Source organism: Arachis stenosperma, chromosome 8, assembly GCF_014773155.1.
Source record: "Arachis stenosperma cultivar V10309 chromosome 8, arast.V10309.gnm1.PFL2, whole genome shotgun sequence".
NCBI classification, from domain to species: domain Eukaryota; kingdom Viridiplantae; phylum Streptophyta; class Magnoliopsida; order Fabales; family Fabaceae; genus Arachis; species Arachis stenosperma.
In genome coordinates, this window is record NC_080384.1 from 52897779 (window position 1) to 52909677 (window position 11899).

At 34.6% G+C, this 11899-nt stretch overlaps 2 protein-coding genes across 4 annotated transcripts; both read right to left on the reverse strand.

The window, feature by feature from the left end:
* Positions 1 to 263: 263 nt before the first annotated feature.
* Positions 264 to 3296, reverse strand: LOC130943462 (proteasome subunit beta type-5). The gene is made up of 8 exons (XM_057871347.1): positions 3197 to 3296; positions 2942 to 3072; positions 2644 to 2773; positions 2389 to 2495; positions 1476 to 1610; positions 1294 to 1397; positions 1109 to 1209; positions 264 to 840 (listed from the first exon to the last, which is right to left on the reverse strand). Exons 2-8 carry the CDS (start codon positions 3053 to 3055, stop codon positions 713 to 715), a joined length of 819 nt encoding a protein of 272 aa, XP_057727330.1. The 5' UTR covers positions 3056 to 3072; positions 3197 to 3296; the 3' UTR covers positions 264 to 712.
* A 643-nt stretch (positions 3297 to 3939) lies between these two features.
* Positions 3940 to 11556, reverse strand: LOC130943960 (ribonuclease J-like). Of its 3 annotated transcripts, none has more exons than XM_057872068.1 (17): positions 11266 to 11556; positions 10328 to 10556; positions 9908 to 10031; positions 9574 to 9630; positions 9073 to 9264; positions 8921 to 8998; positions 8607 to 8789; positions 8424 to 8504; positions 7937 to 8002; positions 7743 to 7835; positions 7386 to 7511; positions 6836 to 6949; positions 6599 to 6694; positions 6405 to 6502; positions 5928 to 6328; positions 4850 to 5310; positions 3940 to 4457 (listed from the first exon to the last, which is right to left on the reverse strand). In XM_057872068.1, the coding sequence occupies exons 1-17, from the start codon at positions 11381 to 11383 to the stop codon at positions 4359 to 4361; spliced, it is 2616 nt and encodes an 871-aa protein (XP_057728051.1). In that variant the 5' UTR covers positions 11384 to 11556; the 3' UTR covers positions 3940 to 4358. The 3 variants fall into 3 exon arrangements, with proteins under 3 accessions (XP_057728051.1, XP_057728050.1, XP_057728052.1); XM_057872067.1 differs by having other exon boundaries at positions 4850 to 5319; XM_057872069.1 differs by lacking the exon at positions 11266 to 11556 and having other exon boundaries at positions 4850 to 5319; positions 10258 to 10332.
* Between the last annotated feature and the right edge of the window lie 343 nt (positions 11557 to 11899).

Below are 11899 nucleotides of genomic sequence, written 5' to 3' on the forward strand. Positions count from 1 at the left end.
CTCAAAATAGAAATTATTCTCACTTAAATCCAATATTTAATACTTCCATATTTCACACTGTCAAATATTATTTGTTATTAGCAAATTGAATTACTAATTTGGTAGCAACAAGTATTTGTTTAAAAGAAAAATTTTGATTCAAATCTCTACTAGTTAAACACATATATATATATATATATACTCATTGTATATTAAGAATTGTTAAAATATATATTACCTTTGCAGAGAGAAAATGTGGAAAATATAAATATTGGATCTGCATATATTATGAAAGTGACAATTCTTTACTCTAGTCATCTAGTGATAAGTAGGATTACACTATTAGCTAACAAAAATAAAAACACATCACCAAATGTGATGGATTTTACTTGGTCGATTAATTATCAATATGACGAAGATAAACCACCACATTCAATATTATCTAGTATGAATTTCAGGAATGGCAATGAAAACCATAACTCACAAGATGGCAACATTTTTGTCTGACGTGCTTTCATATTTACCAACTTCGAAACAAGTGGCTTACTTAATCCTTACTTTTCGATGCTAAATTTTCCTTAATCTCAAGTCTAAACACATCATAAAGGGGCAGCAATTGTACACATCAAACGAATGCCATATTTCAAAATAAAATAATTAGTCTCACACAGTTGATTGAGAATATGAAGGCAAAGAAGAAACTAAGAAACATATCCATGAGTTACTTCTTTTATTAAGCTCCTGTTGCCTCGGCCATTTCTTGTTCCACAGTGCTTGGGACAACAGGGTAGTATTGGTAATGTAGGTCCCCAACATCATCACCAGTCCATTTCTTCCATCCTTCTGGTCCCACATGGTAAACTGAAATCACATCAATCCCCAAGTTAGTGATTTATAGCTATAAACTGGGACTGAAATAGCTGCTGCAAAATGCTGGCCATGAAGATTTAGTGGTTTGAAAAAAAAAAAAAGTATATTTTCTATGATTTCATTTTAACAATTTTCTTTAAGTTGACAGAGTAAAATCAATGGGAGTTTAGGTGTTTTGTGAGTGTGTTTCCAGATAGTTTCATATGTAGAAGTAGCTGTGGAGTGTGGAGTCAATCAACGCAGGAGAGAGAAAAATTACCGCTAACAACTCCACCACTAGCTCCATCACGGAATGTTGCATGATATATTGCTCGTCGACCTAGTTCAACAGCTTCCTCAACTGACAGGTCATATCGGTACCTAGGATGAGAAGAGAACTGTTGATAAATATTGGTGAAAGGCATTGTTATACCATGTAGAAGTTAAATGAAAAGACTTACTCACCCATTGTCCAATACACCATAAGCATATGGTGAACCAGATCCAACAGAGAATCTAGTGCCTTTCAATCTTCCTCCTTCACTATCAACATAATATAGACTAGGACCCTAAAAGAGATCATCCATTAGAAATTGCAACAGCACTAGCTGAGCAAAAGCCATATGGTAGTTGGACATGTGAATTACCGTTTCATCCCATCCAGCAATCATGGTACCGACTGATAAACCCATTCCACGATAAGAGTATAAAATATTTGCAAGTAGCTTTGAGGCTCCGGTTACTGATATCCTCCTTTTATTTGCCAACTCGTGCAACCGACACTACACATGATATGGACCAGATTAGACAAACGATTTGCATCCCCATATTTGTAGAAGTAAAGAAAATCCTACATTGTTAAGCAAAAGCTAGATATTTGTCTTGTTTTACTTCGTACAGGTAGAACCATTTAGTTCTTGTATTTCCTACGTGGACTGAACTCAAGGATCTAAAATCCATATAGAATGAGGTATATGTGAAGGTCAACTAAGTCAAACTTCTCAAGACAGCTTATAACAAAATAATAAGCATCAAATGAGAAATCGAGTATAATAACCACAACGGAAGGTCAGGAACAAAAGATGTATGTTGAAAATAAGAAAAGCAGCAGAATGGGACTCATAAAACATGAAACCATTATATTAAAAAATATATCCATTCTCAAAAAATCCCAACAATAATCCTAGCATTAGAGTAATAGAGAAAGCTAGAGAATAGTCTAAACGGTTTAGGAATACTACTGAAGGCATCCAAACTAATGTGATTTCGCTAATATAAGGCTAAGGATGGTAACACATATAACAAAAATATCCATATTCAAACAAACGGGTCATGAGTAGTTATCACTTCAACTAATGTGCATGCATGATAAATTAGAATAGAAGTTGAGGCAAAGCATCACAACTTGCAACTAGAACTCCAACAACAATGATCAAAGCAAAAACCAAGGAATCACCAGCAGTTGGAGAGAAGAGTAGGGCAAAGGAGGAACCTCAGTAGGAGAACCATAACAGCACTACAAAAAGCAATAATTCAAGATAAAAGGACTTCAAAAATTACCTTTATCCCAAGATTTCTGTGCCAAAATTGGCAATCAGCGGCACCTCCGGCCATTGTTCCAAGCATATATGGATTAATTTCAATAATCTTCTTTACAGACTGTGAAGCTGGAAATTTCCATTACTCATCAGTAATAATTGAAAAGTAATAATAATTCAAAGACAAACTAAACAAGTAGATTAAACCCTAAACAACATTAATCAATTAGAAGCAACACTTTTCAAATTTGACAAAATAAACATAAAATCAACTCACATATATATCCTCCCATGCTAGCTCTAGAATCAGCAGCTACAATGACACCGTCCTTAAATATAAAAGCAAGCGTTGTAGTACCCTTTGCAGGCTTCACCATCTGAATAGCTTCTTTCACAAAGCCATCGAACTAAAACCACAAATACAAACACAAAATTTCGTATTAAACCAAGGTTTCAACCTGCTCTATAGAACAATACCCTAATTTCCTTTATTTACTACTCATAAATTAAAAAATAAAAAACTAAAACAATTTTTTTTCAGACTCGAAAAATTGAGAAGTTGAAAAATCACTCACATCATTGGAATTAGGAAGCTGGAATGACGGCGGGGCAGAAAACTCTCCAACGACGTCGTCTCCGGGTGCAGTAAGTGTAGAGAACGATTCGAGACCAGAAGTATCGAGCTTCATGATTTCAGATTTTAGACCTAACCGATAAAAACAAAAAAAAAATTATTACCATAAAATCCAAACGGCATTAAAAATAATAATTAGAAGAAGAAAAAATCGATGTAAAATTGAAAATAGAAATGGATGATGAACTTGGCGCACTGATTCAAGTGAAGTGGGATCTGCGTGTGTGAGGTATCGTTGAGGTTGAAGCAATGAGAAAAGAAGAACGGGAGATTCAGTGAAGAAGGAACTGTTTTCAAGTGTTGATGCCTTGTTCAGAAAGGCGGAACTTTATTTGGGCTAGGCCTGCTGACTTGTCTGGGAAGTTGGACCTTAATTGGGCCAGGCCATTTTTAACCAAAAAATTGGCCCATTTGTTTCATTTCCTTTTTCATTGCTTTGCATTTCATTTGATATAGGATATCAGACCAACAATCAGATGTTTCAAAAGGCAAGAGTCCAAAACAATGACCTCAAAACCAAAAAAAAAATGCAAAATAAAAAATAAAACAAAGCAAACACAATTTTATTTTATTTTATTTATTTAATTTTCACTCCTTAATTAGTGAACCGCATTACTTAAAAATGGAAAAATAATTCATCCTAAACCATGATGTGCGAGGCATGCCCCTTGCATTGCTCTTTTAGGTAACATACTAACATCACAGCTCCCTTTTTTTTACCCCTATTGGAGGAACCTTTTTTTTTTTAGCATCAAGGTTATATTGGTGGCATTACTCTCTTAGCACTTATTAGTCATTAGCTAGGACTCAATTGTTGGCTAAGAGGACTTGAAAGTTGAATCCTTGATAGGACTACAATGTGCTTTTACCGTTATCCCAACACATGTTACTCAATTCTAATACTAGTCATTTAGATTTTGTCATTGCTACTACAGTCAATAAGAAACATCAAAGATTTCTCCCTTCACTATTTAACTGTTGTCCATGGTTGCTTATTGCGCCGATGTTCCCATATAAAAATAATAATAATAATGAAATTAGATATGATACATCATTAGGGAAAGGGATATAAATAAGTGGGAGGGTAACTAAGGTGGGATATTATATCAGCAGTCCCCCAAACAAAAATACTACCCTCATTGGCTTCCCTTTAATGTTGTCTATATCTTCAGCTCTCACAAAAACTATGGATCTTGAATGCCATGAGTCCATACCACAAATCATGCAACTGATGCAACTTTCAGCACTGTTAACATCCACACACTTGGTATCAATCTTCATGTGGAAACCTCCCCAAAGTGTTTCTTTTTTATATATATGTTCTTTTTATCATGTTCCTTCCTTTACCAAATTTTTCATCATTTTGTTGCCATTGCTTCACTATCAGGCATTATCTTTTCCATGTCCTCAAGATATTGCCAACTGCTCTTGCTACTATCCTTCTCGTTCTTGGTCTCCTGCATTAAATATAAATTGTTATTAGTCAGAATAATAACCATATCATGCCCTTCTATTTTGTTCACTCTATAAAGCTATTGGATTTTACCATACACATTATTTACAAGTGAAATGCAACCCCTTCTTATGTAATAAACAAAATACAAACTGTACAAATTAATTGAATTTTCTCTTTTGGATCCTTACTATGTTTCTATCTCATAAAAATATTTAACATCAAGAGAGAGATAGGTGACTGTTTCTTTATCATCATAACCTATTAAAACAGGACTGTATTATACAATGTACAGATTTACCAAGGCATTAAACAACAAAAATTATGTGATTATTAATGACTTAATGACTAGCTTTACAATATTAACATCAGGTTTTTTTGAAAGAAGAAACATACCTGATATTTCTGTACCAAAGATGTCCAAAGCGATTTACACTGTCCAGGACTTCTGCTGATCCCATCAGCCAACAAGCTCTGAGATATCTCTTCCCATAAAGCCATCCTTCCCTTCACAATTTGAAATCTATCGTGTAGTTTCCCGCGCATATTAATCAACTTCTTAATTTCTTCAGGTTTCCATTTATTCCTCTTCCCTGACTTCGACGACTTGAGTTCAGAACTGGATGCTTTCACAAAGTTGGCTTCACCAATGTCTTCGGAATCATCTTTCTTAATATTAGACTTGTGCTCCTTTCGTGGAACATAACCGTTGTTAGCTTTGATTGACTTCTCAACTGGTGAGGATGCAATAAATGGCTTCCAAAATTCCTCTGAATCCGATAAATCACCCTCAGCTTCTTCGGTTGGTGGACCAGTGTCTTCCTCAGGTAGAAGTCCTTCAACATCATTGGCATCATCTGCATTAACTAATAGAACGAAGGTAAACTTAAACACGATCTATAAGCTTAAAATATTTTACACCAGAAGAAATATGTTAAAAGCCAATTATACATCAAGTATGGGGGATTCATTGCTTTCTGATGTCATTTTATTACATAAGAAACAAAATAATCTAATTTATAAAGAACATGCATTAAACAGTCATATCATAAATTGTTTAACAAATAACGTTCATCTACAATATTTTTAGTTACTTTATCATTATCAGAATTCACACCAAAGGGACCCAAGCTCAGACTTCAGAGCAATCAAAATTCTGAGTTAACCAAGTTAACTTTTAACGTTTAATCAGTACGTGAAACAAACTGCTTGAATGAAACCACAGTTAGCACGGTTTCCATATATAAACATCCATAAGTTTCACAAAACATAGACAAGGTGAAAGCAAGAACCGGAGTGGTATGTACCAAATCACTAATAATAAAGAAATAAGACTGAAGTGTTTTCTAAAAGAATAAAAGAATTGTGATCATCGCATACACGGTGAAATGCAAATACAATCACAAAAATATATAAACCTTAACTCCACAATTTGATATGTATTTCTAAAAAGTAAAAAATACATTGCTGTTACCTCTTATTTGCGTTGTGTCTGGCTGATTTTCCTTCCCGTGCCCATCGACTATTTTTCTTAATGTTGATGTTCCATGATCCACATGTGATTTGCCAGATAACTTTGTGTTTATCTCCTCAGCAAGAACAGCAGCTGGATTTTCTATGGCAATAACAATAACTTCAGGCCGTTTACCACTGTACTTCCTCACCATCTTCCTCAAGACCTCGGCCACAGTTCTTTCCATGTGAGCCAGTGGACACTTTACAGGGCAGCTTGAAAGAGCAGCATGAGCAGCTTTATGCAGTGCATCCAATAACTTTCCCTTGTCAAGCCATAGGCATCTTGTCGTAATCCTTATCTTCCCTTTTAAGGTGTTTTCAGCCAAACTGTCTGCTCTTTGGGGGCGAAAAACTTCCATGCTGTAAAAGATAGAAGTTCGGATGTTAGTTGACATGTTATAGCTCTCTAACTTGCTTTAAAAACTGAAACATCTACCTAACCACGATGATGCCATCTAATGCAATTTTCAATCTTTCATCAATGAAGAGGTCGCTTGATGTACCAAATGCTTTGTCGCCATCACTGTACTTCAACTGCATGAGGGAAACCCAAAGAGGGGTGAAAAGAACTCATAGATTATCACATAGTTTCCAATAAGTGACCAGCAGAGAAATGAGAGGAGCACCAACCTGTAAATTCTCTCTTCCAAGGGAAATGAAACCATTAGAAAGGACTCTCCTATTTCTCAAATGTGAAACACCAAGCATCTCTCCATTTTTAATAACCTAATGCATATTTCTTATCAGTTTCTTCAACATTTTATGTAACAATTCACATGAAATGTTTGTATAAATTTCATCGTCAGAAGCCAGTGGTCTTTTTTCCAAAAAAAAAAAATTAAATTTAGTAAGGAGGCAATAACTCACAGCAGTGTGCCGAATGCCATTTGATTTTCCAAGTAATTCATGCTCCTTCAAGAACAAGAGTTCTCCATGTATGGGAAGAAAATGTTGCGGCTTCACAATTCGAAGTACTTCCTCCTGCAAAAATATACATCACCATTTTTCCTTAATGACATGTCATATCCAAGACAAAAAGACTAGAAATCACATTAGAAGCCATGCCACATGGAAAAGAAAACTGAAATGACATAAGAACAAAATAAATAATAACTATTTTGATGATGTATGATAACCTATGTCAAATCTCACTACATGGATATCTAACCGAGAAAAGGCATATAGTTAAGTTTTCTTTCACCAAAAACTAACAAAATAATTACTTTCAAAAGTGAAATTTAAGATGTAAACATTCCCCTGTCAAAATTATGGATATTTATACACTCTCCTCGGTTAGTAGTACAGTAATAATGATTTGACAATTACTGTTCTTTTGGAGAAACATTGAACAGACAAGGATGAGAACATAAAATAATAATGATAAAAGTGAATAAAAACAGAGAAAAGAAATACTTGCCAATTCCCCACGATAAGCATGACCAGATGTGTGGAGACCTTCATTTTTACCCATTATTATTGTTGATCCAATCTCTGATATGCGGTTCAGCATTTTCATCACACGAGACTCATTACCAGGGATAACCTAACAGTTTGATGAAGCAGAGCACAAATTAAGCAACACAAACTTGTTTGGATAAATATTTTAAGAATTCTAAGTTGTCAATCTATGAATTGAAAGCAAAAATAGCATACTGCAACTTCATATGTATGGTTTCATTCCAACTGATTTAGTTAGTTATATATATCAGACGTGTTTTAGCCTTTAGACAAAACAAAATGCAAATACTTTAAACAGCTTTACTTTTTATCATACCTTGGCCGAATACAAAACAATATCTTCCTTAGTTAGTTTGAAAGCATGACTACTTCCATATGATGCAAGATTCAAGGCAGCACGTGGTTCTGCCTGACACAATAGCACACATTTCATTACATGCCTTAATCTCATCCATATTCCGTGCGATTCACGGGTAAGAAAATCATTAGAGGATTCTGAAAGTAACTCACTTGAGATCCTGTTGTTACAATTAGCAGATCCTTTGGAGCATAAGCATCAATATCCTCTGCTTTCACCTATGTAAAATCATAAATAATGAAAAACAAGGTAACAGACATGAAAGACACAAAGTCATTACAAATAAAAGATAAAGATAAAGATGAATAGGTGCTATCATAAATTCCTACACACAAGTAGTGCGCAAATAACAAATCAAATGAGTGATTATAGCATATTAGATTTAGATGCATACAGTTAGACAAATAGGTAATGGTCCAGTTGTCAATCTATCATTTTCATTCTTCTGAATATATACAAATATATCAATAAAAATAACAAATCTTGTCCTAATAAGCAGGTCAGCTACATGAAAAAAATAGCATGCATTCAAACTATTAAAATCTGTATCACTGTTTAATACATATGTTTGTGAAAATTTAGTCCAGCAACTTAGGCAGAGTGTTGGAGTAAAGGCTCCGAAGTCCAAAGATTTATTACCAGAGTGGAGGGATCAATTGGAGCCTTTCCATCCTTCCAAGCTGCATCTAAATATGTCCTCAAAGACATGCCAACGAATACCTAACGCAATTAAATTGCAATCATTAAACATTTATTCATAATTCCAAACAAGAAAATCATTTTCAACTGCATTGTATTTATATACAACATAGAGAATATTACCAACTTTCGGCCAGTTAAATCAGCAGCAGCTTTCACACTTCCAAGTCGATGCAGATTTGATGCAAATTGGGTGGTAATAACCCTTCCTTTAGAAGCTGAAATATGCCTCAATAATGCATCTTTAACAACAGATTCACTTATTGTCCTTCCAGGTGAGAGTACATTGGTTGAATCACTCATCATCTGAAAAACCATGCCCAAACCAAAGTTTACTTTTGTCCCTTAACAAAATTAAGGGAAAAAGCAAGAGAGGCTACATATTTGAATTTTTTAATTTAAAAAAAAAATACAAGATCACCCTATAAGTGACTTACCAGTGTTACTCCTTCTTTAGAGAGTTCCTCTAAAGCCTCGCGATCAAAAACTTTCCCGTCCAGAGGTGTCTCGTCGATCTATTGAATCAACTTATTCAAAAAGAGTAGATTCAAGGTAAACAAAAATGGAAAATGCACTGATAAATTCTGACCTTCCAGTCCCCAGTGTGAAGAATAGTACCATCAGAACAGCGAAGAACCAATCCACAACAATCAGGAATAGAATGGGTCACCCTGATAGGTTCTATCTCAAATGGCCCAGCCATAAACTTCTTTCTTGTTCTGAATATCTTGAGTCTAGATGGAAGAAAAATACCATGCTCCTTCAGACGTTTTTTTATAAGCTGTTACAAAGTAAAAAAGCATTGGAAACAAATAAGCAGTGGAAGGAACATATCAAGTTCATTGAATAGCAGTGAAAGAAAATAAGCAGTAAAAAGAACAGATATTTGATGAAAAAATTGTGACACAGATATTTAGTATTAATATATCAACATGGTGACACAAAATGAAAAATTCAAGAGCACGTTAGACATCTTAAGCTATGTTGCAAAGCATGTAACCTCTATCACTTTCTACAAAACATCATTGCTGATCCATATTCGATCCAAGTTAAACATAGCATTTAGGAAGAAATATTCTTGCTAAATTACCTCCATTGTAAAGGAAGATGCAAAAATTGGTGTATTGGAATCCAATGCTGGAATGACCTGAGGGATCATGCAAAAATTATGTTTAGTGCAGATACAAATAACAGACCAAACTCATTGTTAAGAATAAATAAATTATCAATGAGAATGAACATCAATGGAATAAAATATATTATACAAGGCACAAAGTTAAAAACTAATATATATTTATTTAAGGACTGTAGGTATCCTAATTGCTTCCAGGCATGACTGATTGAATACTACATACAATGCATCAAACATTGAGCCTTCTCATCAACAACCCAAGCACAAAGTTCAAATGTGAAGTAGGCCTTACCCAAGGCAACGCTCCAATGTGATCCTCATGACCATGTGTTATAACAAGTGCTTCAATTTTGTGGCTCCATTTTCTTATAAATGTTGTATCAGGTATGATCTTTTGGACTCCAAGTTCATCATAGCTGAAATATTTACCATATATAAAAATAAATTTCAGCTACCTAATAAAGGAAAGCAAACCAACAATAATTTTTCAAGCAGTAACTTGATATGACTTCAAAGTGTAATTATGATTTTTGAATTTTCAAGTGTCCTTCATATAGCAAAGATTAAACAATCTTGAATTTCAGATTCAATGCTAACTTTAGTTGATGCTTAATCAGCAGAGTCTTTTAATAGGGAAATTACCTACATAACAACAGTTCAGGCTAAGTGAGTAGGGTAATTGAGGGAGGTTATTTGGGGCAATAAGACCTACTCTGGAAACATAACTCCGGCATCAATGAGGATATAGCGATCATGGTTCCCAACCAGCATGCAGTTCATCCCAATTTCACCCAGCCCACCAATCGGAAGAACACGGAGAGGTGGCCCATCTTTCCCTTCATAAAACTGCTCCATTTTGCGCTGAACTGAATCTTCCATGCTTTTCCGAGGACCCTCCATTCTTCTTGTTCTCTTGTGGGGTGCTTGAGATCCATCAGTAGCTACATTTAAACAAACAGCTTAAACACAATTGAACAAAGAACCATACAGATTGCATGAGATTTAACAAGAAGTGACATTACACCTATCAAATTTATAGTGATATTCATGCAATAAAATTAGTTCTATTCAACTCAAGAATTAAACCACATTAGCTATTACAGATTTTTTTCTTTTCCTTTAGTAAGCCATTAGTATTCCAAGTCTACTCAAACCTAGGAACCTTCTTAATTAGTAAACCAATTCCAAAAGCACATTTTGCTTTTGTCAAAATCACAAGTATTTTTCTATCAGAAGCAATATATTCAAGTATCACAGATATCCCACAGAGGGAATGACTCTCCCAACCCAAGACCACTATTAAGAAAAGGGGTATCTGCCACTACACTCCAACAAACATTGAATCTCAAAGAAATTGAACCTACTAAACATTGACATACAGATAATATATATCACTGCAGATAAAAACCCTTTCCAAATAGCTAAAATCCAACACCAAGTTGGTCTTGAATTCAAATTCTAGTATAAAATAAACCCATGCTAGGCCAGCAAACTAAAGTCCTTCAGTTTGTTTGTTGTTTCTTTTTTCTCTTCTAATACAAACACATATCAAAGTAGACAACTTAATCTACTGAGGGACTATGAAGCATGAAGTAAGTTCAATTCAAGCAATGAATGTGGAGTAGTAGTAGGAGGGAGGTAGTGGTTCACCTGGGAGCACAGAAGAGTGAATGGAGCGAAAAGCGGGAAGAGAAGTTGTTGGTTTTGGTCGGAAAGCGGGGTTGTAAAGAGGGAGTAAGAGAGAAGCAAAAGAAGTAGAAGAAGCCATTTTGAATCCGAAGGTGTTTGATTAAATGCCTCACAGAGAGGGTGTTGTTATTAATATTATGAATGAATGTTATATAACATGCAGCAGCTTCTTCAGCTTCGAAGGGAAAGGAGGGTGATGGTGGTGGTGGCGGTTGCGGCGGCGGTGGTGGTGATGGTTGAGTATGGCAGCGGGAAAAGCATAACAAAAGAATGAATGAGATACTTGAGAAATATCCTTCCTTATCGATATCAATTTCTGCATGAAGACACCTTAACGGCACGTGCTAAACCACACGTGTGCCATCATATTGATAACATATTTCTTAATTTATAAAAATGTATATATTTTTGTATATGTTTATATATATTGATTCACAAATTTTTTTAACTAAATAATCAAATATATTATAATAAAATAATAAATTCTATAATAAATAAATAATCAAACTTGTTTAAAATAACATAATAAAAAATTATTACATGTCAAATATGCATTTCTATGCTTATATCTAATTGATAGCATGATTGATACATT

Coding starts and splice junctions, on each gene's coding strand:
- LOC130943462 (XM_057871347.1), bottom strand. CDS start 3,055: ATGAAGCTCGATACTTCTGGTCTCGAATCGTTCTCTACACTTACTGCA. Junction 2,774..2,941: donor AGCTTCCTAATTCCAATGAT/GTGAGTGATTTT, acceptor TTGTGGTTTTAG/TTCGATGGCTTTGTGAAAGA. Junction 1,611..2,388: donor ACAGAAATCTTGGGATAAAG/GTAATTTTTGAA, acceptor TATCATGTGTAG/TGTCGGTTGCACGAGTTGGC.
- LOC130943960 (XM_057872067.1), bottom strand. CDS start 11,383: ATGGCTTCTTCTACTTCTTTTGCTTCTCTCTTACTCCCTCTTTACAAC. Junction 9,265..9,573: donor CATCTTCCTTTACAATGGAG/GTAATTTAGCAA, acceptor ACTTTGTAACAG/CTTATAAAAAAACGTCTGAA. Junction 8,999..9,072: donor TTCACACTGGGGACTGGAAG/GTCAGAATTTAT, acceptor TTGATTCAATAG/ATCGACGAGACACCTCTGGA.